Source organism: Argentina silus (assembly GCF_951799395.1).
Source record: "Argentina silus genome assembly, chromosome: 8".
Taxonomy (NCBI): Eukaryota; Metazoa; Chordata; class Actinopteri; order Argentiniformes; family Argentinidae; genus Argentina; species Argentina silus.
The window spans coordinates 18,147,705-18,172,479 of record NC_139662.1 but is presented as its reverse complement, the minus strand read 5'-3'; the positions used below and the strand labels follow the sequence as shown (position 1 = coordinate 18,172,479).

General features: G+C 45.7%; 2 protein-coding genes across 2 annotated transcripts; one reads left to right on the top strand and one right to left on the bottom strand.

The window, feature by feature from the left end:
• Positions 1 to 3,719: 3,719 nt before the first annotated feature.
• apex2 (APEX nuclease (apurinic/apyrimidinic endonuclease) 2) lies at positions 3,720 to 6,660 on the bottom strand. Its single transcript, XM_083675579.1, has 6 exons — positions 6,474 to 6,660; positions 6,178 to 6,261; positions 5,779 to 5,959; positions 5,487 to 5,630; positions 5,203 to 5,272; positions 3,720 to 5,060 (listed from the first exon to the last, which is right to left on the bottom strand). The coding sequence occupies exons 1-6, from the start codon at positions 6,592 to 6,594 to the stop codon at positions 3,876 to 3,878; spliced, it is 1,785 nt and encodes a 594-aa protein (XP_083531705.1). The 5' UTR covers positions 6,595 to 6,660; the 3' UTR covers positions 3,720 to 3,875.
• Positions 6,661 to 7,003: 343 nt separating this feature from the next.
• LOC310807957 (protein bicaudal D homolog 2) lies at positions 7,004 to 24,625 on the top strand. Its single transcript, XM_083674629.1, has 10 exons — positions 7,004 to 7,158; positions 8,025 to 8,357; positions 10,460 to 10,672; positions 11,049 to 11,201; positions 12,278 to 12,790; positions 13,991 to 14,974; positions 15,779 to 15,958; positions 17,377 to 17,528; positions 20,594 to 20,930; positions 22,433 to 24,625. Exons 2-10 carry the CDS (start codon positions 8,109 to 8,111, stop codon positions 22,436 to 22,438), a joined length of 2,787 nt encoding a protein of 928 aa, XP_083530755.1. The 5' UTR covers positions 7,004 to 7,158; positions 8,025 to 8,108; the 3' UTR covers positions 22,439 to 24,625.
• Positions 24,626 to 24,775: the final 150 nt, after the last annotated feature.

Here is a 24,775-nt window from a genome sequence, read left to right as displayed (position 1 = left end):
CCTTGGGGAGAGAGGAGAAGGAGAGAGAGAGGGAGCTTAGGGAATGCATGAGAGAGAGGGAGGGAGGGAGGAGGGGGGGAGAGAGAGAATGGGAACACCCATTTTTAACCCTTTGTTACACCTGTCACAGGTAGTGTTAGATTACAGCCTGTGAATGGTGGGAACTACGAGCATACTACTACAGTACATGTGTCATTCAAGTGACAAGTTAATACCATCATGGATGCCTGAAAAAAAAAAAAAAAAAAACTTATTCATGGTTTTCACATTAATGAAACTATAGATGTATTCCATAAAACAACCTGTACGCATAGACAGGTATCAAATCATAAAGGTATCAAATTAACTCAGTAGCGAGGAGGGGCTCTGTCCTGAGGTGTGTTTTATTGCTGCATGGGCGGGAACTCAGGGACAGCCAGAGGGAGTTTACATCCTGCTGGAGGCAGGAGCACCGTTAATTAGCTTAGGAGATAAGCACTTACCTGCATGTGATTGTGTTTAGCTTAAGACTGTCAACAATCCACACGGTATCACGTGCATCAACAAGGACCTACATTTATCACAGGTGTGAGTAGGGTAAGTAGGGTAGTTTTGCATTATACTTCAAGGGAGAAGTATAACGTCTAGTTTCACTGTTAACGCTGTGGAGAAAACTAAAGCTCAACATCGGCTCACGCAATGAAAACAGTCCCATGTGAAGACATACAAAATGGAAGCCTCTAGAAAAGTTGTAAAATCGTTTCTGCATAAATAGGTGTAAATCAGGGGAGGCTGGTGAAGGTAGACATCAGAGGATGGGCTCAGTGTAATGAAAAACTGTTCTGTTGATGTTACCATGGAGACATGTTACTACAGCCGGATTACCTCATTTGAACTGAATAGCAACATGTATTTTATATCTCCAGTCAGTTTGTTGATAAAGTTCAACTTAACTCACTCTCTCCTGCACACCCAACCCACACCCACATTTTGTTTATCTCCCTATGACACATATTTGTCTCCAAAAAACTGTGGTTTTGTAATGCTGTAAAAAAGTCACAGCTACTGCCAACACAAAACAAGTTTTCATGGAAAGTGACACTTTCAAACAGTTAGCCTTTAGCTGATGAGGTAAGCTAGACCTTATTCAAAGTATACATTAAAAAGTAATCACTTTGGGCTGGTATTCATTCAAACTTGCATTTTGATGAACCTGCACATTTGACAACTGAAAAAAGGCACAATTATGGGACTAAAATGTATTAGATATGCTTTGCACCAGGCATTTTTGTTTCAATTAAATCATACATGTACAGTGTGATATTTCCTCCTATCAGGTTGACCTGAATTTGACCCTGTGTTTTAAATGGCACAAGTGTCAACTTCATCCGGCATCCCACTAAAAGATTGATGGCTATATCAGAACCCATCAACTCCTCAAGCACTCTGTCGTTCAAAATGTCATTGCAGTACACTACATATAGCCAAACTGAAAAGGTATCCTAGTAAATGTAAACAGTTTAGTTACAATATCAGCTATATTTGTGTATAGTCCTGTATACTGAGTGCCTCAGTCAAAAAGGGCGGTAGATGTCATGAGCCACATGGCAGAGCAGGATGCAGTCATAGACATGACAGAAATCTTCTCTTACTCACTTGTCCACTAAACAGACAGGCAGGTGTCCTCAGCGCAGTCAGGGCCCACAAGGGAATGATGTCATATTGGCCCTTTTGACCACTTCAGTTCTAAGTGGTCAGTTCTCAGTTCTAAGTGCGGCTGATGATGTTCCAATGCGTGAGCTGGGTCAGGGAGACTTCTTTGGAACTGAATGAGAGCAGAGAGAAAGCTGTGAGAAAGAGAGAGGGGAGATAAAACGCGCGCGTAAAGATGTTTCCTGTTGTGACATAAACTTAACCACTCCTATGGGTAGTTACAGTTTCTGAGAAGGCCAGAAATAGTATTCTGTATTCTGTTGCATTAACATGTGACATACTGTTTAAAGTTAAAGCAGGAAAACCTCTCCTACAAGATATACAGAATCAAAAATAATCAATAATCAATAAAAAGCACTGATGCTATGTACCCTTGTATATTACACAGCCACATCAGTTTTACTGTATAAACATTCACCTGAAAATAAAGCTTCAATCACTCATCTGAAATATATAATAATACAATCAATGTAAATAGTAATATAATATATCTATCTATCTATATATATATATATATATATATATATATATTATTATTATTTATTTTTTTCCCCAGATGATCCAGTGATTGAAGCTTTATTTTCAGGTGAATGTTAAAATTATATATATATATAGAGGAGACTGTCTGTATATATATATATAATTTTTGGGTTATTGTGCCAAGTTTTCCTTGACCCTGTGGGTTCTACAGCCAGCTCTGAGGTCCAGGGCCCATCCTGCACCTGGTTCTGACAGTCTCCTCTACCGCGCTGCGGGGCACAGAAAACAGGTACTAGACATGTTTGATGTTAAATATGTGGCTGTTTCCTAAAACACATCAAGGAGAAATCAAAAGAATGCTTAGACTCAAAACAGTCCAAGACTACAAATGCAAATCTATTCATTCATAGAAAGCATACAGAGGCACACATATGGTAGTGAACCAGCATTGGTAGCAAACCAGCCCCCATCTTCCAGCCACCATCTTATCCTGCTTATGTTGTATGTTGTATGTTATATGTGTATGTTATGTGTGATGTCTCTATGTCTTTAAGCTACTTGGAACCTGAATTTCCCCTAGGGATAAATAAAGTTTCTACCTACCTACCTACAAGTCTATGACTACACAATGACTAATTTCCGTATGACACACTTGTTAACCTTGGCAATCATTTACATTAATTCTCTCACTGAGAACAGATTGGTTGCAGTGGAATAACGGAAAATATAAAGGGAGTACTAAACAGTGTTTTTGCACTGAACATCAACATTTTAAAAATCTTTAAAAATTCTCTAACCTCTCAGGTGTTTCTTTCTGTTTGCTTTTTTATACTTCTGTCCTGCTGCCATCTAGTGGACATACAAGAGGAAGCACAAGGAGCAGCAGAGTATATTTCAAATAACACTTAATACATGCATTCATTCTCATGTTGCAATATTAATGAAAATCAACCTATTGCTCCATGATCAAATTCAGCCTTCATTGTCATTTAATATATTATTCATGTACGTGGTGCAATTTTTGAAACAAAGGCTACCTGTATATAGTACCTACACCTAACAGTAGGCTGGGTTCCATATGGTGGTGAATGTGATCATTGCCATACAGTATCAAGTTACCCTAGTCAGTATATGAGGCAATTTCACACTAATTTAAGAAGAAGACAGCTAGAATAGCCCCCATATTCTGCCTGGAGAGGGACACACAAAACTTAAAGTACATGCTGCAAATGTGAGTAAAGAAAGCAATAGACTAGAGAATGAATGAATGACTTATATGTGCTCTTCTAGGGGGGGGGGGATCCAGTTGACTGGTCAGCTGCATTCAAATCTGCATCTGATCTACACTACATTTGGAATACAAGATTAGGGGACAGTGAACGCAAATACATGCTCGGGGCAAAATAAATCCAACTGACAATGTTGCCAAGATCTACCCATACATTCTTCCGAAAGATACCAAAGGAAGCAGAACAAGGACTGGATCGGGGTAGTTTTCTCTCCACATTCAAAAGAAAAATAAACTTAAGTCTGATGATTTAGAAAACTAGTGTCTTTATTCTAGTAATAAAACAACATTTTATAGATCAACAATACTTGATGAGAATACATACACATAAAGGAAACATTTCTGGCTAGCTACAGTTATGGGCAGGACTAGGTCTGAGTTTTTCCTGGTCAGGTCACATGGTCAGGAAATGTTGTCACTTTCCTTTGTCTACCCACACAAAATAGTTACAGCGAGCCTCAGGATTGGAGGCGTGGCCTTGAGGACGGGCACACACAAAGAACTGCCTTCCCTTGTTTGGCCCCGCCTTCTTGACGGTGTGGAGCACACAGGGCTCTCCATGTGCCTTACAAGGAGGCGGTGGGGGTGGCCCATGAAGAACCGCCTTCCAGAACCCCAGCGATGCCCCCTTCCTTGACCCTGTGGGTTCTAGAGTCAGCTCTGAGGTCTGGGGCCCATCCTTCGCCTGGTTCTGATCAATGACAGTCTCCTCTGCCGCTCTGCAGGGGGACAGCTCTCTCTCGCGCGTACAGACACCCTGGACACCTTGAGTGTTCATGCCTGGGACTGGGACTGGGACAGAGGGGGCATCTTGTCCAGCAGCATGGCCTCCACTGACGGTCTGTGACTGGGTCACCTCATCCCTCTCCTGTCCCCTCTCACACTGACTCACTGGGGCTTCCCTGGATGGGGCCACAGACACGGGTTTGGGCTTGAAGAAGGCTAAGAGACTGCCCTGAGGCTTTGGGGGAGCTTTGACTGTCTTACTCTTTTTGCCCTTAGGGATGGCACTAGCCTCTGTTGGTAACATCCTTTTCTTTCCAGAGCTACTGCCTACCCCAAGAGGATTCAGGTTCTCCTGGGTCTCACCGGCCTCCTGAGATCCAGGCAGCACATCTGTGGAGTCCCCTCTAGCAGGTTGTGGGTCCACCTTGACCAGGAAGCGGGACAGTTTCTGCTGCCTGCCAGCAAACTCTGGCAGATGGCGGGTACAGAGGGGAGGCAGCTTAGAGCTGGGCAGGAGAGGGCAGCTGAGTTGCCCCCACACAGGGCAGTGATCTGAGCCCTCCATCTCTGGCATGATGTCTGTCGCTACAAACCGCCCTTTAGCCAACAGGGAGTCAGCGAAGATGTAGTCGATGCGTGTGCCGTAGTTGGTCTGCCGGGCCCCGGTGAGGGTGCTCCAGCAGGTGAAGGCGCTGGAGCGCGTCGGGTGGAAATGGCGGAAGGTATCCACAAACTTTCCGCTCTTGACGGGTTTCGTTGAGGCTTTCTCAGAATCTTCTTCATCACCTTTCTCTGCTTCACTTGTCTTTCCTCCACTGTCATCACACAGGAAGCCGTTTAGCCATTTCCTTCCCGGGTGATCATCGAAATTATCCTATACAAAGCAAACAGAGAGCAAGAGGAAATTAGATGCACACAAGTACAAATGTGAATATGTTCATGACTGTGTTATTGAAGACATCAGTGGGGGAAGCTTGAACAGTAAGTGCTAAGAGGATTCTGATAACTTCACTTACGATGTCATTTGGGTCACAGTGATCTATTGGCCGATGGGATGTATTCACGTCACCCAAAACAATCACATGGCTGAAAGGAAGAGTCAGAGAAATAAGACTTAACTATTATTTATTAAATATAATTATTATTCTAGTTTCATGTCCTTTGATTAGGGTTGAGGCAGGGGACATTTTTAAAATAAAGAGGGATGCTATCTGATGGAACTTAAATTAAATTGTTATTATTTTCAAAGCTGATCTACCCCCCCCCCACTCAAAAAAAAAAACCACCTGTGCAAACTCACCTCCCAGACTCCAGTATGGCTTCAGCCCGACACTGAAGCAGCTTGTAGAATTGCAGTTTGAACTGTTTTCGTTCAGGCTTTTCTGGGTCCGCTCGTGGGCAGTATACATTGATAACTGTAACTGTTTCGTGTCGGTTTTCACACCTGTGAAAAATCAAAGCAGGCACAGAAAGACACACATGATGGCTGTTCAGTTCATCAACACTTGGGCTACAATTTGAAACACAAGTTTCAGCATTAAAAACCAAGATAATATTTCTGAAAACAGAACAAATGTCATTGTACTACTTACTTGACTCTGTGCTGTGTAATAACTGCCCTTCCCTCGTTGTCCAAGAGCTGCAACTCCTCATGGGAGAAGTCTCTCTGGTCACCATAGCAGCCAACAGCCCCCTCATGGTTAGTCAGCAGGCCTGTCAAACCCCCCTCTGCAGCGAATGGTGTGGCGCTGTCTTTACAGTAGGTGGCAGTCCCTAGAGAAGTACGCTTAAGATTATGATGGGTGGATGTGTATGGGTGGATGTAATAGGTAATACAACATGGAGTGTTTAAATAAAGTGGTCCAACATCCGGTATAGTGCTATAGGTCAGGTTTTTTTTTTTTTTAAATCACTGGCTACCAAAGCGAGATGAGAGTGAGCTTGGGTTTACATCATGATGTTGTTAACACCAAGAGAATCGTAATTCCAACCTGAATAGCCACTGCGTCCACGACTGAAGCTGAAATAGGAGTTATAACCCTCAACAATGGCAGTCCGTTCATCCAGCAGCTCTCCTGCAAGAGAAAAGAAACATCAGCTGATCAAGGACGTTGTTGAGTTTCTATTGGACAATGCTTCAGGATACAGCAATGTTGTAGTGATTAGCAATACAACCAAGTAATTATGCAACAGCTACTGATATCTTGGATTAACTGTGATCCAACAACTGCTTTCTAGCACGAATGGTGCTGTCTGAAATCTCCCGCGTTTTCACGTGAATTCTTACTTGTCACTTTTGTCTCTTGGACACAGACTATGTCTGCGTTCAGCGAATCAAGAGCCTTTTTAATTCCACCTTTGAATGTCCTTATGCCATTTATGTTCCATGTGACAATCTTCATGGTCATACGTGACCAATATTTGCCATATATTTTATATCAAAATGGGTACAGCATAATCGGATGGAAGTCCCCTTGCTGTCAAAACCACGTGTCGCTTGGACACGGAAGTAAACAGTCAGAATCAGGAAGCAAATTTGAGGGCGGTCGAAAAATCATGAATTTAGACTATTTACATTGATTGTGGATTAATGCACTCATCGAATGCAGTTTTATATTATCGTTGTGTCATTTATAACATTTTGCTATTAAGCATTGTAATTCAACGTATTTTTTTCCCCCATCGGGCAGCGCCCATCTACGGCAGCGCCCAGCCCAGTGCAGTGTGAGGCTCGTTGCTAGGGGGCGGTCGTTCTCCGGCTCCATCTGTCTCCGCTTCGGCGCGGAATGACTTTGAAACTTGCTTGCCAGACAGACAGAGAGGAGGAGAGGCGGGTGACAGCTCGGCGCTGAAGTGTCAAATTCTCGGAAGCCCATCAGCTAGCTACATATTTGTTCAGGATACGATAATGAAATAGCGTTTGCTGTCTAGCTTTTTGCGACATAACTTAGCTACGTTCATCAACATTGGAGGTGAGTGATTTCTAGCCGGCTGGCAAGCTGGCCTCACAAAAGACTTGCCTGCTGTGCAGCACACTGCAGCAGTAGGACGAAGCCCGCCGCCTAGCTAGCACGCTAACTTTAGCTGCTACTGCTGATTAGCAGCTAGCTAATTAGCAAATTGTTCATTCTTTCAAATAGTATACTTTGTCTAGGTCACTAGCTACTAGTATGTTTGCACATATGTGAACTGGGTAGAATGCGTGTGACACTACTGCCACTGAACGAACAGCAGTTTTAGCCATCATCCAAGGCTCGCTAGATACAACAAGCTATTTAGTACAGGTGCTTGTGTCAATTTGGGTGTAGTTTCTTGCTAACAGTTATGCTAGTTTACTAAAAGGTTTGACAGATCAGCAAGTAAGCTTGCTAGCTAGTTATGATTCCATTTTCTTTTTATGTTCCTGTTGGTACCATATGTTATAACACCAGATTATAACGTAATCAGAAATTAGCCAATGATGCTCCCCAGGCTCCTGTAGTCTATAGGCTATTTGACATGATGTAGCCTATATTTATGTAGGCAAAATGCGACTTTGACGAGGTGGAAATCTGCTACGCAAACAAGCAGCTTTAAAACACTTACACTTGCTTACTGTAAACAAATGCGTTTAGCTTCTGGCTCTGGCGACAAAGATCACCAGGATAGTAACTGCAGGGCTAGTTAAGCTCTCTCAGAAACCATTAATTAATCCCGCTCATCACGTCCGTGTCACTGGGTTGCTTAGGTTAGTTATTCACCACACTTACATTGAGAGAAAATATTAAAATGAGAACCAGATAATTCGCATACACTAGTGTGCATTGCATAATGTATAATTCCCCCCCCCCCCACACAGTGGGGAGTAATGAGGCAGGAGGATTGAAGGAGGCAGGTGTCCCGGACGGTGCAGCGTTGGGAGACCCGTGGGAAGTCAGACAGGATGCTGGAGGAGGAGGAGACAGACTCAGCGGGCGCCGAGGGAGAGGAGGAGATGGTTGTGGGGAGCAGGGACCTGAGGACTGAGGTGGTGAGGCTGACGGTGGAGCTCCAGGAGGCCAACGATGAGAAGCTGCAGGCGGCCCGCTACGGCCTGGTGGTGCTGGAGGAGAGCGCTGCGCTCAAGAGCAAACACAGCCAGCTGGAGGAGGAGCACGAGACCCTCAAGCAGGAGCTACAGCAGCTCAAAGAGGTCAGCAGACCCCCTTTACTAATGTCATATATATATATATATATATATATATATATATATATATATATATATATATATATATATATATATATGCATGTCATTTAGCAGATGCTTTTATCCAAAGCCACTTGCAGTAAGCGAGTACATACATATTTTGTATATATGGTCCCAATAATTATAGCCTACCTGAGCCCTCAAGCTGATCTTGCAAGTGAAAGAAATGTGACCATTGATATTCACAACGCCACAATGCCGTCATCACCTATTGTACATACATGTCTGTGTGTTTGTGAGACAATACCTTTTGTTTCATTGAGTTACATTGCTTTTGACTTAGCTAAGCAGGCTCCACAGTAAATGCTACTTCAGTGTGAACAAGTGCCAGTCACATACTGCGCTGTGCTATCCAGCCTTGGATTAGCCACACAATGGGATTGCTGTTAGGACACTGAGAGGCTTTTAGCAGTACAGGATTGTTGAAAATAACGATTAAAAGGTCGTAATGGTAGGGAACAGTTTAGCCCAGTGTTACATAAGCTTGTCGCCCATTTCCTGAACTGAAAAGCAGAATTACGTTCTCGGTAACTCAATGAAGATGCATTTGACTGTAGTACTTCCTTGGCTGAATCGCTCAATAGTTCTCTCATTTCAGCTGTACCAAAGCTTGAAATGAATCATTCAGTTTGTGGAGTAGGAGGATGGGTCAGTTCCGGCTCCTGGAGTGTCATATAATGACGTTACTGGAGACGTGATACTGTTTATCGCTGGCGATCTGTGATGCAGCTGGGTTGAAGGCACATTAGTCAGCATTTCCGATGTTGGAGACTGGAATTAATTCCAACTCGTCTAAGCTGTTCTGTCTAGGGCAAACAGCATGGCATTAGAGGCAGTGGATCGAGGTTTGAACAGGGATATTCAGAGTGGCGGCACACAGGCCATTGCATGGCTGTTGTTGTTATGAAGCTGTGTCCATGTAAACAAATTATCTCATAAATCTTTAATCTCATCATAATCATGTGGTCACATTTTGGCTATTGCTTTTGTCAGTGCATTTCAAAAAGTCGTTTTTTATTCAAATCAAAAGGCAATTAAGGAACCTGGACAAGTGACGTTCCATTTTTTCTTTTTTCTTTTTTTTTTGAAAGGTCAGCGGAGTTTGTGTTTACAGAATGGCCGCGTGTTGTAAAGACACCAGTAAAAGTCGAGGTGTGGTTTCAAATGCGTTTTTTGCTGAGCCAAATCATCTATCAAAGTGGAACTAAGCGTCCTTTGTGAATGACATCATGCGACAATAATGACAGCATGCTGTTCAGTTGACTGTGTAATGACATTATCGTGTCACACTTTGCTCCGTCAACAGCACTCTGTAAATCAGAGGGCTACCGCTGCACACCGGCGGATGAGTGGAGGTAACAGAAGAAGCCTATAGCCTAGTGAGTGTGCTTCTTGCACTCTCAGTATGAGCCATTGAATCTAATTGATAAACTAGATTTTTCTATTATGCAATTCCCTAACATTTCACATGTGAAAGGAGAGAGGTGCTTCTAATACCGGCTGAGTTTCAATACCTAAGACCTCACATGATGCGTGAGAACAGACCACAGACACATCCCAGACATGTGTTTTGACTGAGTATGGGTCAACAGATGTATATTGGTCTAATATAATATAGGACAAATCACATGTGTGGGATAGAGGGAGAACAACACAATTAGGAAAAGAAATGTGTGCTCATCTTCATGTTCCTGCAGGGTCCTGTAGATGGACTTGTTTTGTACTACATTCTCAATTTCAGAAATGTTAGTTATGCATGGGATGTGCTCAGGTTTCAACAGCTGGCCCAATGTAACCATATTTGCCACTGATAGTCGAGGCTTTTTATATCTTTGTTGGCTTGAGTTTGTCTCAGAGCACATTTGCTGTGTGGTCATATGAACCCTACTTCTACTGTATTCCACTGTGTGCTATACATGATAAACTATTACCATTTACCAGTATGGTGAAGCTAAATCTGTCAGTCCATATCTTGATGACACACAAACAATTATGTGTCTGTGTGTGTGTGTGTGTGTGTGTGTGTGTGTGTGTGTGTGTGTGTGTAGGTGCTGGCAGACTCTGTGAGCAGCCACAAACGTGCAGCTGCAGTCGGGGAGTGCCGTGAAGAGAATCTGCTGCAGGAGACCGCCAGTAAAGAGGCTGCCATGGCAACCCGCATGGATGAGCTGCAGGCGGAGCTCCGGCAAGCTCGCGTCGCTCTGGGGAATGCTGATGCCGAGATCGATCGATTGGTCGGGCTCTCAGCCCAGCTGAAGAAGGTGCAGAGAGAGCCCCTGGCCAGACGGGCTTCATGCCAAAACGCTACTGTATTTAATGAGTTTTATTTCATGAAGGCAATCCGTTTAATTGGAAAGAAAATATTTAAGAAAAAATGGTGGACATGGCGTTTGGAAATAAACCCGTCACATATTACTACAGATACTGAACATTGTATTTACCCCCAGTTACTTGGATAGCCACACATCCTCCCCATATGATTCTAGATATTCATGTCATTGTCTTTTTTTTTTTTTTTTTTTTTTTTTTTTTTTACATTTTTGTGTGTTGATCAAATGACAAAAAGTATATTCCTCCTAATTGTGTGTGTGTGTGTGTGTGTGTGTGTGTGTGTGTGCGTGTGCGTGCGTTCCACAGGAATGTGAGTGTCTGGAGGCGGAGAAGGGTCACCTGAGGGACGAGATGAAGGAGTATAAGGTGCGTGAGGTCCGTCAGCTGCAGGACAACAGCGAGCTGGAGGAGGAGAACACTGCCTTCCAGAAACAGGTGTCAGTGCTGAAGGAGAACCAGGTAAGAGGCCCACCACACCTCACCTCACCACACCCCACACCACACCACACCACACCTCACCACACCACACCACACCACACCACACCTCACCACCCCACACCACACCACACCTCACCACACCACACCTCACCACCCCACACCACACCACACCACACCCCACCCCACACCACACCACACCTCACCACCCCACACCACACCACACCTCACCACACCACACCTCACCACACCACACCACACCACACCACACCACACCACAGAGAGAGCTAGGAGGGGGGCACCGGGCAATAATACTGATCCACAAAAACTGCACCACACCAATACTATCACTGCAGGGGTGTATTCAGAACATTCACAATCGAACAGACACCCCCTCCTACTCTTTCCACAAGTCTGTTCATGGAATTGTTCATGACTCAGAACCTCGATGTGACTTCTGAAAGATGAGTAATGTTGGAATGCATCCATTTCTTAATGGACAATGGTTCCCAATAATTATGTGGTAGCTGTTGTTCTCTCTCAAATGAGGAGCTGTGTGAGTCTGCTACAGTTTTGTGTCTGAGGGTGTGAAATGAGAATTCTTTGCCACTTTGTTTCCAGATAAGGGCTAGCCTTGTCTGATGATGTATTTGTGCTGAGTTTGGCTGGCAGTGCCTTGTGACTGTCGTCCCCTGTCGATTTGTTGGACACAAACACTCATTGTCGGGGGAGGAATCTAGGATGATGGAAACAATGGCATCTCGCTAGCGGGAAGTCTCAATGAACAATCAGGAGACATATCATTTATTCCCTTGTCACACATCTCATAGATATTGGGACCAAACCTATTTGTCTAAGTGCTGTGGATGGGTTCCAAGCACAAAGTATGCAGGGCTAACTGTCCTTCCTAAGTGTTTTATTTTTATTTATTTTTTAAATGTAATTTGAAAAATGTCCACTTGATTTTCATTTACAGATTTTGTTTATAGTCTATCGTTACACTATCCAACAAATCTAATCTCACACACACACACACACACACACACACACATACTCCCCCGCTCATCCCCTCTCTCCCTCCTGTCTGCTGTTGCCTGTAGGTGGAGTTTGAGGCGCTGAAGCTGGAGTTGACCCACAAGGAGGAGGAGCAGGAGCTTCTGAAGGCCGAGCTGGAGGAGGCGGCGCGGCTGAAGGAGATCGCTGAGCGGCAGCTGGACGAGGCCCTGGAGGCCCTGAAGGAGGAGAGGGACCAGAAGAACAGCCTGAGGAGGGAGCTCTCCTCCCTGGCCCTGAACCCCTTTGACTCGGTTGGCAACCTGGAGCTCCAACTGGAGCAGCTGGATGACAGCCAGGACGGGGGGAGGGGAGGAGGAGATGGAGGAGGCGAGGGGGAGGAGCAGGACAGTGGCTACAACAATGGCCCAGGCTCTGGGTGGGTCCGTCCTCCTCTTCCTCTGCTGGGGGGCTCCAAAGCCAACGGTCACGTCCACCGCTTCTCCACCCCACGCAACAGTGATGTGTTCCTCCGGCCCCCGGCCCCCGGCCTGGTCTCAGATCTACTGAGTGAACTGCACCTCTCAGACAGCCAGAAGCTCAAACAGCAGCTCCTGCAGGTAGGGCACAGCTGGGCCCTGACTAGGAGGGGGGGTGGGGGCTGGTGGAGGGAGAAATCAGAGGACGGGCTCATTGTAATGGATGGAATGGAATGAGGAATGCTGTCAAACATTCCTGACGTGTGATACCATTCCTCATTCCATTCATTACAATGAGCCCGTCCTCCGATTTGTACCGTCACCAGCCTACCCTGGCCCTAACCACATACATACTGGTACATACACCAATACTGGTACAAACACTAGGGTCACGCCAATGAATGGCCTGTCAAAATCCTCACCGTCATTACAGAAATTCCTAAACACAAATAGATGGAGTGTGGAAACCCAGGGACAGTTAAGATAGATGGTTGGTAGACTCCAGTTGATACCCATGGGCCTAGAACATTCTTAGCTCCAACTCCTCTGACCTGTGCTGTTAACTAGGTCTTACACAGTACATATGAGTTGTCTGTCTGTGTGGTTAGCTCTGGTTGACTGAGCGCCCCATGTGTCTGAGAGAGATGGCATGTCTGCTGCTTCCTGCTTCACACCACATCCTGCTTGATGCATGATGTCGCTGGATCAGAAACTGTAACTCCAAACTCCAACAAGTGTTGAAATGGCCCAACAAACACCACATCACACCACAATTCATACTTTTGTACAAACGCACAAACATGTATTAACCCTACACTTCCTTACTTCCAGTTAAGGAAACTCTCTTCATGTACTCTCTTGTGGGTCTATTTTCATCCTGGACATGTATAATTTATTGTGCACTTAGCTGGGGATTGGTTGGCCTATGCCTTTGCCCAGCAGATGTTAGGAATGTTTGAATGGAGATGAGTGCAAAGTCTAGTGTGCCCCGCATCATGAATAATACATTTAGCTTGAAGGCAGCGGAGGGTGAAATATTATGTTTACGCTTTCCGAGAAGCTCTCTATCTATCTCCTGGCACAAAATATGCAGGGCCTTTCAACCTGCTGAAATAGAGTTGATTTCCCTAACTCGCTCAACCAAATGCTTGCTACAGTAATCTACTGAAGAGTTTCTTGACTAAAGTGATGGCGCAAAAGTGGCATACATATTGGCCATAATGACATATAGCCTGCATTTTATGCCTTGGACTATATATGTGATTAGCAAATCTATGACGCTCGTGTCCCTTCAACCAATGATTCACCCTTCTACTCCATTGTATTTGTCTGTGTGTCCAGGCTGAGAGAGACAAGGCTGGTCTGGCCAGCACAGTGGAGGACCTGGAGAGACAGCTGGCCATGTCCAGAGAGGCCCTGAGTGAGCAGCAGGGCAAGGTGGGCTGCCTGACCCAGCAGTTGCAGCAGACCCAGGTCAGCCAGGCCCAGCACATCATCCTGTCCTCCAGGAAGGGGACCGGGGAAGGGGGCAGCAGTAGCAGCAGCAGCAACCTCAAGGCCCTGGAGAACGGAGGAGGGGGAGGTGGAGGAGGAGGAGGAGAGGAGAACGATGAGGAGGTGGACTACTACGAGCTGGACACCAAGAGCACGGAGGTGTTGGAGTGTCGCATGCGAGCAGCCAGCGAGGAGCTGCTGAAGCTGAGGGAGGAGCTGTCCCAGGCGGGGGCACGCTACAACACCCTGGAGCACCGCTGCGGCCGGGAGAAGGAGCGCTGGAGGGGGGAGGCCCTGGAGCTGGCCGAGAAGATCCGTCAGTGCATCAAGTCCAGCAGGCAGGACCAGGAGCGCATCAGCGAGCTGGAGAAGGAGATTGGCGCCACGCGGAAAGTGGCCACGGACTCGGAGGGCCACTTGAGCGTCGCCCAGGAGGAGCTGCTGGCCTTCTCTGAGGAGCTGGCCAACCTCTACCACCACATCTGTGTGTGCAACAACCTGACGCCCAACCGCGTCACACTGGACTACTACCGCGATAGGGCTGGGGGCGGAGGAGGAGGAGGAGGGGGCGGTGGAGGGAGGCCCCACCCCCACCCCCACCACCACGTCCAACGGAAGCCGCGGCGCTCCAACGAGCTGTTTGGGAAGGCGGTGCAGCACGGAGTTGCCAGTGTGGCGGAGCTGGGCGACAGTCCAGGAGGCAGCGGGGACTCCACCTCCTCCCCCCCAGGCCGCTCCAGCTGCCCTGGCTCCCCCACGCTGGACTTCAGGGACCCTTCCAACGTACGCAACCTGGTGGCGGTCATCCGCTGCCAGATCAAACACCTTCAGGTAGGTGTGCCGGCTTCACCTCCTCCACAGGAGCCGACCGAGGCCTGGTGCTCAGTGGTGGCTGCCTCGCAGATTAGCTGTCATTCTGAATGTTCACTTTGCTGTTGTCTGCTCTCTTCTTCAGGATTCTCCCTTGAATTGAGGCACTGCGCCATCTTGTCCCCACTGGGCTTTGTCACTATTTAAACATTTTACAGCAAATTAAACTGATATTTAGTAATGATAGAGTAACTGTATTTGATCGCTAATGACATTTTTTGTGAAGAACAAAAAAGAAAATGTAATTATGTTCCTCAGCGTTTTAGCTGTATTTTTAGCACATTTTGACATGAATAAACAGAAGTCGGTTTTCATTATGCAATCCTGCGCCACTGTGTTCAGAGATCCTAGGAAGAAACTTGCTTCTATTGAGACATTGCTTCTACACCTGTCATGTTATTTCTGTTTCATTCCGGAATGTCTGGGCTTTAAAACAAGTTGGCATGGCCTAGAAAACTCTGATCCCACTGTAGAAAATAATATCATTTGGCCTCTTTCAGAAAGCCTTTAAGCAGATTGTCTGGCTCTCGGCATTGACAGAAAGCGGATATCTGTGAACTGCTAAACACTAATACTACTGTAATCATATTTCCACCGTGATTTAATTTTTACCCCCCTCATTATTATCCCTGCATTATTTCAGGTTTTTCATCCTTGCTTTATTTCTGTCTACAAGGTTTTCCATGGCTGGGACTTACAACCCATTTTTGTTGATCATGAATAGTCACTGCAGCTGGTGTGTGTGAAATGTGTACCCAACCTCAGGTGGCAGTGGACCTGTGTCGCCAGCGGGGCACGTTGCCCTCCCAGTCGGTGGGCAGCAGCTGTGACTCGGAGCGGGACTCAGAGGCCCTCTTGGAGGAGGTGCTCAAGCTCAAGTCTCTCCTGAGTACCAAGAGAGAGCAGATCGCTACCCTCAGGACTGTTCTTAAAGCCAACAAGCAGGTACAACACAGCTGCCAGCCAGGACACCCACACCCACACATCCACAACCATACTCACTCACTCACTCACTCACTCACACAGGTTAATCAACAAGGTCACACTCACTGGACAACAAACAAACTACGACATTGGTCACGCATGGTGTCTTTTGTGCGTTCACACACATTTGTGAGTTCAGATGAATAGGTGTGTTTCTATTTGTAGAACTTCCTAAAAGGAAGTTGAATGACCCGGCTTTAGGGGGGTGTTTTTTTCCATTGAGGGTCTATGTTCAGTCTCATCCTGACCTTTCCCTGAACCCAGGCACTCTAATCCCCAGACAAACGTCTGTCGGTACAGAACGTTTCAACTCTTTTTTTCCCCTAACGGGGTGTTTGAACGTAACATTTTCCCTCGGCTTTCTCTCTGTTTTTACTTACTGTGACGGTTTTCATCCTGCTCTAATTTCTTGGCTCATCAATAAATGAATATAAATAAAGCCTTTTATCAGACCTGTAGGAGCATTTCCCCAGGGATGTTCTTTTGTTAAGTTAAGTCTTTGATTATTCTTTTTTTGAGGTGATCATTAGCTCCATCCCATACAAGTACTTACTGTACTTACAGTAGTAGATTGGTTATTTTTGGTTAATTTACTTTGAACTAATTGTATGAGAGAGAAGATAAACTGCATAATTAAAGTAAAGTCAATATCTTAGCTTTACATGAATATGTAGGATTGGTCTGACTGTCCCTTGAGAGAGAGAGAGAGAGGGGTAGTGGAGTGTGATGTCTTCTCCTCAGAGATTTTACTCTCCTCCTCCTCCTCCTCCTCCTCCTCCCCCTCTTCTTCATGCCTCTAGCAGTGTGTGACCTGCTTCTGTCAACCCGTTCACCGTCACTCTCCCTCTCTCACACGTTCTTGGGCTAATCTGCCTGGTTGGGCCAGTCTCTCTCTCACGTTCTTGGGCTAATCTGCCTGGTTGGGCCAGTCTCTCTCTCACGGGCTGGAGACACTGTATTCCCATGTCTGGGTCGATCCTGTACTTCTCTGCTTGCAGAAAGACTCAGACAAAACAGAGATATTTTTAACTTTACATAATGAAAGCCTATTCATGGCTTGTGTTCCCTTCAGTGGCAGGCTGCACTCGACATTTTAAACAAACATGTATTACGTAAGCCTCACAAGCACATTTCATTGTGCTGACCAGTGAATCTCTGTTAACTTTAAAATGGAGGTTTTCAGTGTAGCCTAAGTATTTATTTATTTAGTATAAAAGGTTAATAACAGTCAGTGTCATCACCGCTAAAAATATGCCCATCTCTGATTCTGCAATCATGGCTATTTGTAGCTGTGTGTTGCAGACACAGACAGTTGAGGGCTGAACTTTTGATGGGTATTTTTACCAGCTGTAACAACACCACCACCATTGTCGTTCCAGACGGCAGAGTTGGCTCTGAACAACCTGAAAACCAAGTACGAGACAGAGAAGAGCATGGTGTCTGAGACCATGGTGAAGCTGAGGAACGAGCTCAAGGCCTTGAAAGAAGACGCAGCCACCTTCTCCTCACTGAGGGTCATGTTCGCCAGCAGGTAATTTACAGTTTCCCCTACTATTGAATGAATAGGTGGGACGTGCCCCCGTCTGTTTTGCCCTGCCCTACCTGTAATAGCAACCCTTGAAGGTGATTTATGGGCATCTGAAAAAATGTGAGGGAAACACTGATATATTTATATTCATAACTGCCAATGATAACTCTAATCTAGAGACCTTTTGAGTTGGAGTACAGTAGTCTGGAGACTCATTAGTGATGTACTATACAGTACATGTTGTATGACCTATATCCTGGAGTGGCGGCCTGCTGGGTTGTAGTCTCCTGACCCACTGTAGTCTCAATGGCCCACCATGTTTGAGGTGATGGACAGATCTCTGTTGTTGTGACAACCATTAAATAGTTTCAATGACCTACCATGTTTTAGGTGACAGACGGGTCACTGTCGTGGCGTCTGTTTGTTCCTTCAGTGTAGATAGTCTCTTGTGCTCAGTGTAGCAGGACTAACCAAGGGACATGATTTTTCCTGGTTAATCAGGAGATTCTGCTTCCTTGACATCATCCTCTTTTCACAAGTCATTGATTGAAACCAATATCCTCTTTCTACTGGTTTTCTATGTTGTCGTGGTTACATACGTCCCTCAACTAGAACTAACGTTCCTTAACTTTGGGACACGTGGGTTAAAGCTTCCCGTCACAGAGACTGATTTCGGTCATGCAGATCCTTGGGTACTTATAAAGGGCGATGACACAATTGGTTGGGAAAATCACCAATTGTCTGCGTGTGTGTGTACAGTAGTCGGAATCTTCCATGCATGTCGGCCCAACCCGCCACTTAACTATGACCTTCAGGGTGATCTTCCTGCGACATACAAGGAATTATCATTTTAAAGGTTAGTTTGTACAATCCCGGTTTAGTGATGACAAGGTGAGACAAGTTGATGCCAGAGCACATTATGGTATCCCACCTTTGCTTTTTTTTGCATTTCTGACTCATGAATCAGGAATGCCTTTTACACACAATGGTACTACAGTACGTACAGTGCTGCTTGAAAGTATGTGAACCCCAAACCCCAATTATAGATTTTTTTAGTTTTTACCATGAAATCTTTATTTAATTAGAACAGGTTTATATTTACCAATTCCATATGTTGGGTTAGAGGAAGTTTAGAGGAAGATTAGATTAGATTAGATTCAACTTTATTGTCATTGTGCAGAGTACAAGTACAGAGACAACGAAATGCAGTTTGCGTCTAACCAGAAGTGCAAAATAGCAGAAAGTGCAATGAACAGTATTTACAGGTAGTGCAATATATGAGCAGTAAGTAGTGCAGTATAATATAAGTAGTGCAGTGTAAGCAGTATAGATGCTGTGGCAAGACCTGAAGCGGGCAGTTCATGCCAGACACCCCACACCCCACTCAATTGGCTGAGTTCTGTAAGGAGGAGTGGACAAAAAACCCTCAACCGATGTCAGAGACTGATTAGTGACTATACGAGACGTTTACTCCAAGTTATCGCTGCTAATGGAGGTGCCACAAGCTATTGACTGAAGAGGTTCACATATTTTTGCACACATGAAACCTGAGTTTTTGTTAAATAAACCACTTTCGTTAAATAAACAATGAAAATATATATATATTTTTTTTAAATTTGTGTCCTTTATTTGGAATGTCTTTTTTTATGAATTGGGGTTTAGATAAAGATTTTATAAGTTAATTTGAATATTTTATACAAAAAAGACTTTGCAAACCCACAAAGTTTCTTCTGGAACTTATTTTTCTAGTTTTGTACATATGGTCCCAAGTGGAATCAAACCCTCAACCTTAGCATTTCCAGCGCTCTACCAACTGAGCCACACAGGTCCTATGACCCCTGTGGGTCAGACAGTCCATTACACAGAACGTCACAGCGGGGGAAAGCTTTGGCCTCTAGTGTCATCTAATCAGATTACATCCCTCTTACCTCCATCCGTGGTCTAAACAATCCCTGTGCTCACGTGCAGATTAGCACACACATGCCCTGCCCTGTGGGAAGCCAGGACTAACCTGTCTGGTAGGTCAGCTCAGCTCAGCTCAGGGAGAAATAATGTGTACCGTTGCCCTGGACCTGGTATAGGCATGTCAATGAACCACCCCCCCTTCTCTGTGGCCCAATCAACAATCAAGGGTTAGCTGTTCATTTCACATACTTAGTTTTCAGAGCTTACGCCCCCCCCTCACATGTGGGTTTGCATGTTTGCCGGCAGGCATTTGTGTGAGCATGTGTGCCCAATTAGTGTGTTTGGGTGATACGTGGGGATTTGTGTTGAGTGGGTCTTTGTGGGAAAGTACTGTATTACTGTTGCGATTTAAGTGGATGTACAGTGTGTGTGTGTGTATGTGTGCGTGTGCCTTTGTGTGTGTGTGCGCGCCTGTGTGTGTCGGTACATTAGTGTGGTTTGTAGTTTAATTATAGCATGTAGGCTACTGATGGAGCTTTCAGTGGAAGGAAGTGTTGGCCTGGAGGAAGAAAAGATATTAGGCTGGCCTTTCCCAAAACACAGCTGATGAGCTGACATTTGATTATCAGAGGGAGGGAATGTGGTGCAGGGAGCGGCTGAAGTCGACTGTCTACTTCTCTTGACTGAAGGCACTGCCTTGCATCGTACACTGACTGAACCTCTTGAAATTCAACCTCCTGAAACCTTGTGTAATAGTGCCACCATGTGGACATCCAGAGTGACTGCATTTTTAGATGTAACAGTCACAAACGTTGGATTCTTAACATTTGTGTCTTCCCTCTTGCGTTCGCCACTGGCTATCTTCATTTGTGTTCTATGAAAGATGTCTTTGTTTGTTTGTTTGTTCAGTTAATGTTGTCCTTGAATTTGTGTTTGTGCTGTGTACCAGGTCTGTTGTATGTTACTGTCCGTGTGTGTGTGTTGCAGTAAGTGTAACGTGTCTGTGTCTCAGATGTGACCTTTGTCACTCAGCTGGTGTGTGTGTTGCTGTAAGTGTAACGTTTGTGTGTGTGTTGCCGTAAGTGTAACGTTTATGTTTGTGTGTGTGTGTGTGTGTGTGTGTTGCGGTTAGTGTAACATATATGTGTGTGTGTGTCTCTCAGGTGTGACCAGTATGTCACCCAGCTGGATGAGATGCAGAGACAGCTGGCTGCGGCGGAGGATGAGAAGAAGACCCTCAACTCTCTGCTCCGTATGGCCATCCAGCAGAAGCTGGCCCTAACCCAGCGCCTGGAGGACCTGGAGGCCCCTCTGACCCCCCACAGCCTCAGCAGCAGCCCCCGCCGCTCCAGGGCCAAGGAGCTGGGCACCAAGTCGGGTAGGGCCCCCCGGAGCCCGAGGAGGAACAGCCCCCGCTCCAGCCCGGTCCCCGGCAGCAGCATGCCCGCCGTTGCCAGTCACCACCTCCGAGCTCTCAACCGCAGCCTCCACACTAGCCCTGTAAGAGCCTCCTCCTCCTCCTCCTCCTCTCCCTCCCAGCCTAACCTTCTTACTCTTACCACTCCCAGACCCAAGGGGCGCCCGGGCACCGTGCTCCCGCGGGAAGCCACGTTCATTAGAAGCCGCAGTGTCTCTGATGTGTTCCAGACAGTGCTGAGTCCCCCTGGGCAGCGCGATGATGACCAGCCGCCCTCCCGCAGGGGCTCGGCCAGCTCTCTAGACAGCTCTGTTCTCTGGCGTTCTTATAGAGTTGGCAGCACACAGGGTCCCACTGGCAGGTGGGCGCTAGCCCGTAGTCGTGAAGACACCTTTTTTACGAGTCGCGGAGTCTCCTCTTCTGCCTCCAGACTTAAGTCTTCGTATTCTCGATCGATAGAGAGTCTGCCGTCCTCTAGGGCTCTGTGCGTCAGCACGCTGGAAGCGGAGGGCTCGGCTGTTAAAGCAGGGCTGAAGCCCCCGTTAAAGCCAGACCCGGGGCTGTCTGTGCGTAGAAAACAAAACGTTGTTTACAAATCAAGTTCTGTGGAAGCGATGTCCTCGGGCCACGCGTCACGGTCACACACTGCCTCAAGCTCCTCCCATTCCAGACCTACACCAACCGCTAGGTGCCTTCCGGCCGTGCCCCTTCCGGCCAGGCCCCTCTCCTCTGTCCCCAGTCCAGCCAGTAGGGCTGCTAGAGGGAGCAGGCAGGCTCCAGGGTTAGGCCGTGGAAACACTGAGGAATCACACAGCAGGACCTCCAGCAGTGCTGATGGCAGGGGTGCCTGTGAACCTCATCCCAAACCTGCCAGGGCTCCCCGCCATTCACAGCCCAAAACCTCACGCAGACGATGAGACAGTTTAGTTCAGATTATGTTATTGGAAAATGTTTAAAGCAAGCGCACATAATACAAAAACCTACAGTACATGAGTAAAATCATCAAGGATATTACACAATAAAGCCCAAGACTTGTTTCCACTGTGGTCCTTAGAAGCTGAATGAAGCTTCATCTTTATTAGTGCTCCAGGCAGCACAAATTGGATAGTAAATGATAAACACCTATATTTGAACACATACAATACATACAATTGCAGACCTTTAGCACTGCTCATGAATGTAGTCAGACCCCAGTTTTTTTCATCACAACCCATGTAATTAAAGTAGTATCTCTTGATGGTTTAACCACAGTATGCACATCCATACTGACATTCTGACACCAATATATTTGGCTTTTTTTTTGAGTAACGGAACTAAGGTTCACCCAGTTTAGCGCAAGTAGACAAGCAAAAAGCAGTGAGGCGCTACATCGTCAACGGTGATTTACCAACAGCGCTAGTTCCGCATAGCTAACGACCAGCCTTTGTTGCCTGTCCGCTCATCCCCGTTGTCTCCACCATATTATGTGTTGTCTGTGCTGCTGCGTGCGGACCAGTAACCCACACCCTGCTCCTTGCTTTGTGATGTTCTTTGGTTAATTACTAAATTTGATTTCTTCTGTCTCTGTCTCACCCCGTCTCTGCAGCGATGAAAAGCGTCTACCATCATCCTCCCCCCAACCCCTCTCTCCTCCATAAGGAACCATGTTTATCATGTCCATCCCATGAAACACCCCTCCCCCTCTCCTGTCCCAAGACATCCTGTCCATCTGTGACCCAACTGATTCTACCTACACCCTCCGCCCCCCCTCCTCCTGCCCCACTACTCATCAGACCAATGGGTGAGCTTCTCTCTGTTCCCTTTCTCTGGACCGGAGAGGCCTGCATGCAGCCTGAAAAGGAGAGCTGAAGAAGAAGATGGAAACTTGCTGCTGTTGCTCTATGACTTCATGTGTCTGTGTTTGTCCTGGAGGGCTATGAAATCTATTTCCTAGTCTTGTGTTTTTATTTTGACCAGGGTGTATATTGTGTTTGTGATGCGTTGACCATATGAGTATATTTATGAATTAAGTAAACTACTGTTTTCCCATGTACAGTTACAATACAGTATTCACACTTTTGTCTTTTTCCACCAAACTGAAAACTTTGGTCTGTGTCTGACTGACAACCCCTGTCCCTGTGTCCTACTGTGATGTGTTTGCTTGTCTGTCTGTTTGTTGATGCAGGGATGTTCTGTTTTGACGCTGCACGTCTCGACACTAGTAAATGCCTTTAGCCTGGCATCACGACAAGGCCTATCAGGCTCCTCTTAGTGGCAGCCATAGAAATTGTGTTCTGCCGGCATCTCGATGGTCCGATCTCAAAAGTCTTTCCTCGATTCCTTGTGTCCTCTCTCCTTGTGTCCTCTCTCCTCGCTTCCTTCTCAAAACCTATTGGAGGAAAGGGTCAGAGGGGAGGAATCTGAGACCTTCTACTCCAGTAAGATTTGAGAAGGAGGCAAGGATAGAAGACGTGAGGTAGCAAGGAAACCCCCCCACGTACACTCTAGGTTGCATGGGGATTTTACAACACAGCAGCCTTACTAACAGAATTGGAACACAAAAAGCACAGAGACTTACCTGTCTGTTGTTTTGAGGGGTGTTCCTCCTGCTTTTTCCATTGTCTTTACCCTGTGATGTCTATGACTGTTTGGCTTTGGCCTACCAGTCAAGCCTCATAGCCGGGTGGTCCTGGTCAGAAGGCAGGCTATCTCACTAACGGAACATCACACAGCCATCAAATTCACCACCTCAGGTTAAACACTTGATTGATTGATTGATTGATTGATTGATTAATTAATACATTGATTAATTGATATGTGGGGATGGATATTCATTAGTCATGCTTAACTCTAGACTATGCAGATTACCCACTCAGATACGTGCTTTCGGATCCCCCTCCCCTCCTGGCAGCAGGGCTGTAGTGGTCTTCCACAGGCCTACTCCTGACCATACGGTGTATGAGCTGTTGAGGAGAAACTCCAGTCCTTAGCTAGGGTCCTGGGCTTACATGATCAGGAAAAACTCCTGTCAAAGTAGAAGTTCCCCCTTACTCACTGATCCTAGATCAGATGTTGTTTCCATCTTAATGGTTCAGGTTAAGATTGGGGGTAGTGTAATCTGATCCGAGATCTGCTTGTCCCACTCTGCCAGTCTAGCATGGTGCAATGGGAGGTCATGGTGATCAGATGGCCCAACATGGTTTCTAGTGAAGTTCTTCTGGATATAGCCATTTCCTAAACTGAACAATGTTACAACACTGTTAAGAACTAAAAAAAACGATTTAATGATACTGTTAAATAAAATAAAGAAAAGAAAATGTCATCTTGGTACAATTTGGTTACATGCTGTGGTTTAGTGAAGGGGAGCACGTGCTGATTGATTTGTTGTTCCTGTGTTGAAAATACTAGTGCCTTGGTTTTCCTCTGGTCAGTTGATTTCAGACAAAAATCACTTTTAAAAGATATGATTCCACTCTGTAGAAATGTGTAGTGTATGTTTTTATAAAATTATCGAGGTGTGTTTGAGCTTGCTATTGAGGAGACTAATTGCCCCCATCTTTAGTACAGTGATTAGTTTGAGGTTGTATATTCTGTTGTTGGATCCCGTTTTTCTCACTGTTTCACAAATGTGTATTTGATCACCATACATCAAACTCTATCGACAACTGTAGTGTGTGGTCTGCTTTTATATGTCAAATGTTGATAGAGAAAATTATCATCATCAATTCATGTGTATATGTAAGTTCCTTTTATTGACTTGTGAACCACTCACAATGACACGAAGAATAAAGCAACACTGTACTAGTAATTTAGTGCGATGCCATTCTTTTTTTTCTGCAGATTGAGGTTGCAACACAAGTAAATATTAAAACGTTGTTTTTATCTAATGGGAGACCATCATCCATAGTCCCTTCCTAGTAAAGCACCGTAATCGCCTACTGTTTACATT

What these genes read in the sequence shown, in the direction of transcription:
- LOC310807957 (XM_083674629.1), top strand. Translation starts at nt 8,109, where the DNA reads ATGCTGGAGGAGGAGGAGACAGACTCAGCGGGCGCCGAGGGAGAGGAG. An exon ending in CAGTGCTGAAGGAGAACCAG is followed by an intron (nt 11,202 to 12,277) that starts GTAAGAGGCCCA and finishes TGTTGCCTGTAG; the next exon opens with GTGGAGTTTGAGGCGCTGAA. An exon ending in TTCTTAAAGCCAACAAGCAG is followed by an intron (nt 15,959 to 17,376) that starts GTACAACACAGC and finishes TTGTCGTTCCAG; the next exon opens with ACGGCAGAGTTGGCTCTGAA.
- apex2 (XM_083675579.1), bottom strand. Translation starts at nt 6,594, where the DNA reads ATGACCATGAAGATTGTCACATGGAACATAAATGGCATAAGGACATTC. An exon ending in GCCATACTGGAGTCTGGGAG is followed by an intron (nt 5,273 to 5,486) that starts GTGAGTTTGCAC and finishes TCTTCCTTTCAG; the next exon opens with CCATGTGATTGTTTTGGGTG. An exon ending in ACTGTGACCCAAATGACATC is followed by an intron (nt 5,061 to 5,202) that starts GTAAGTGAAGTT and finishes TGCTTTGTATAG; the next exon opens with GATAATTTCGATGATCACCC.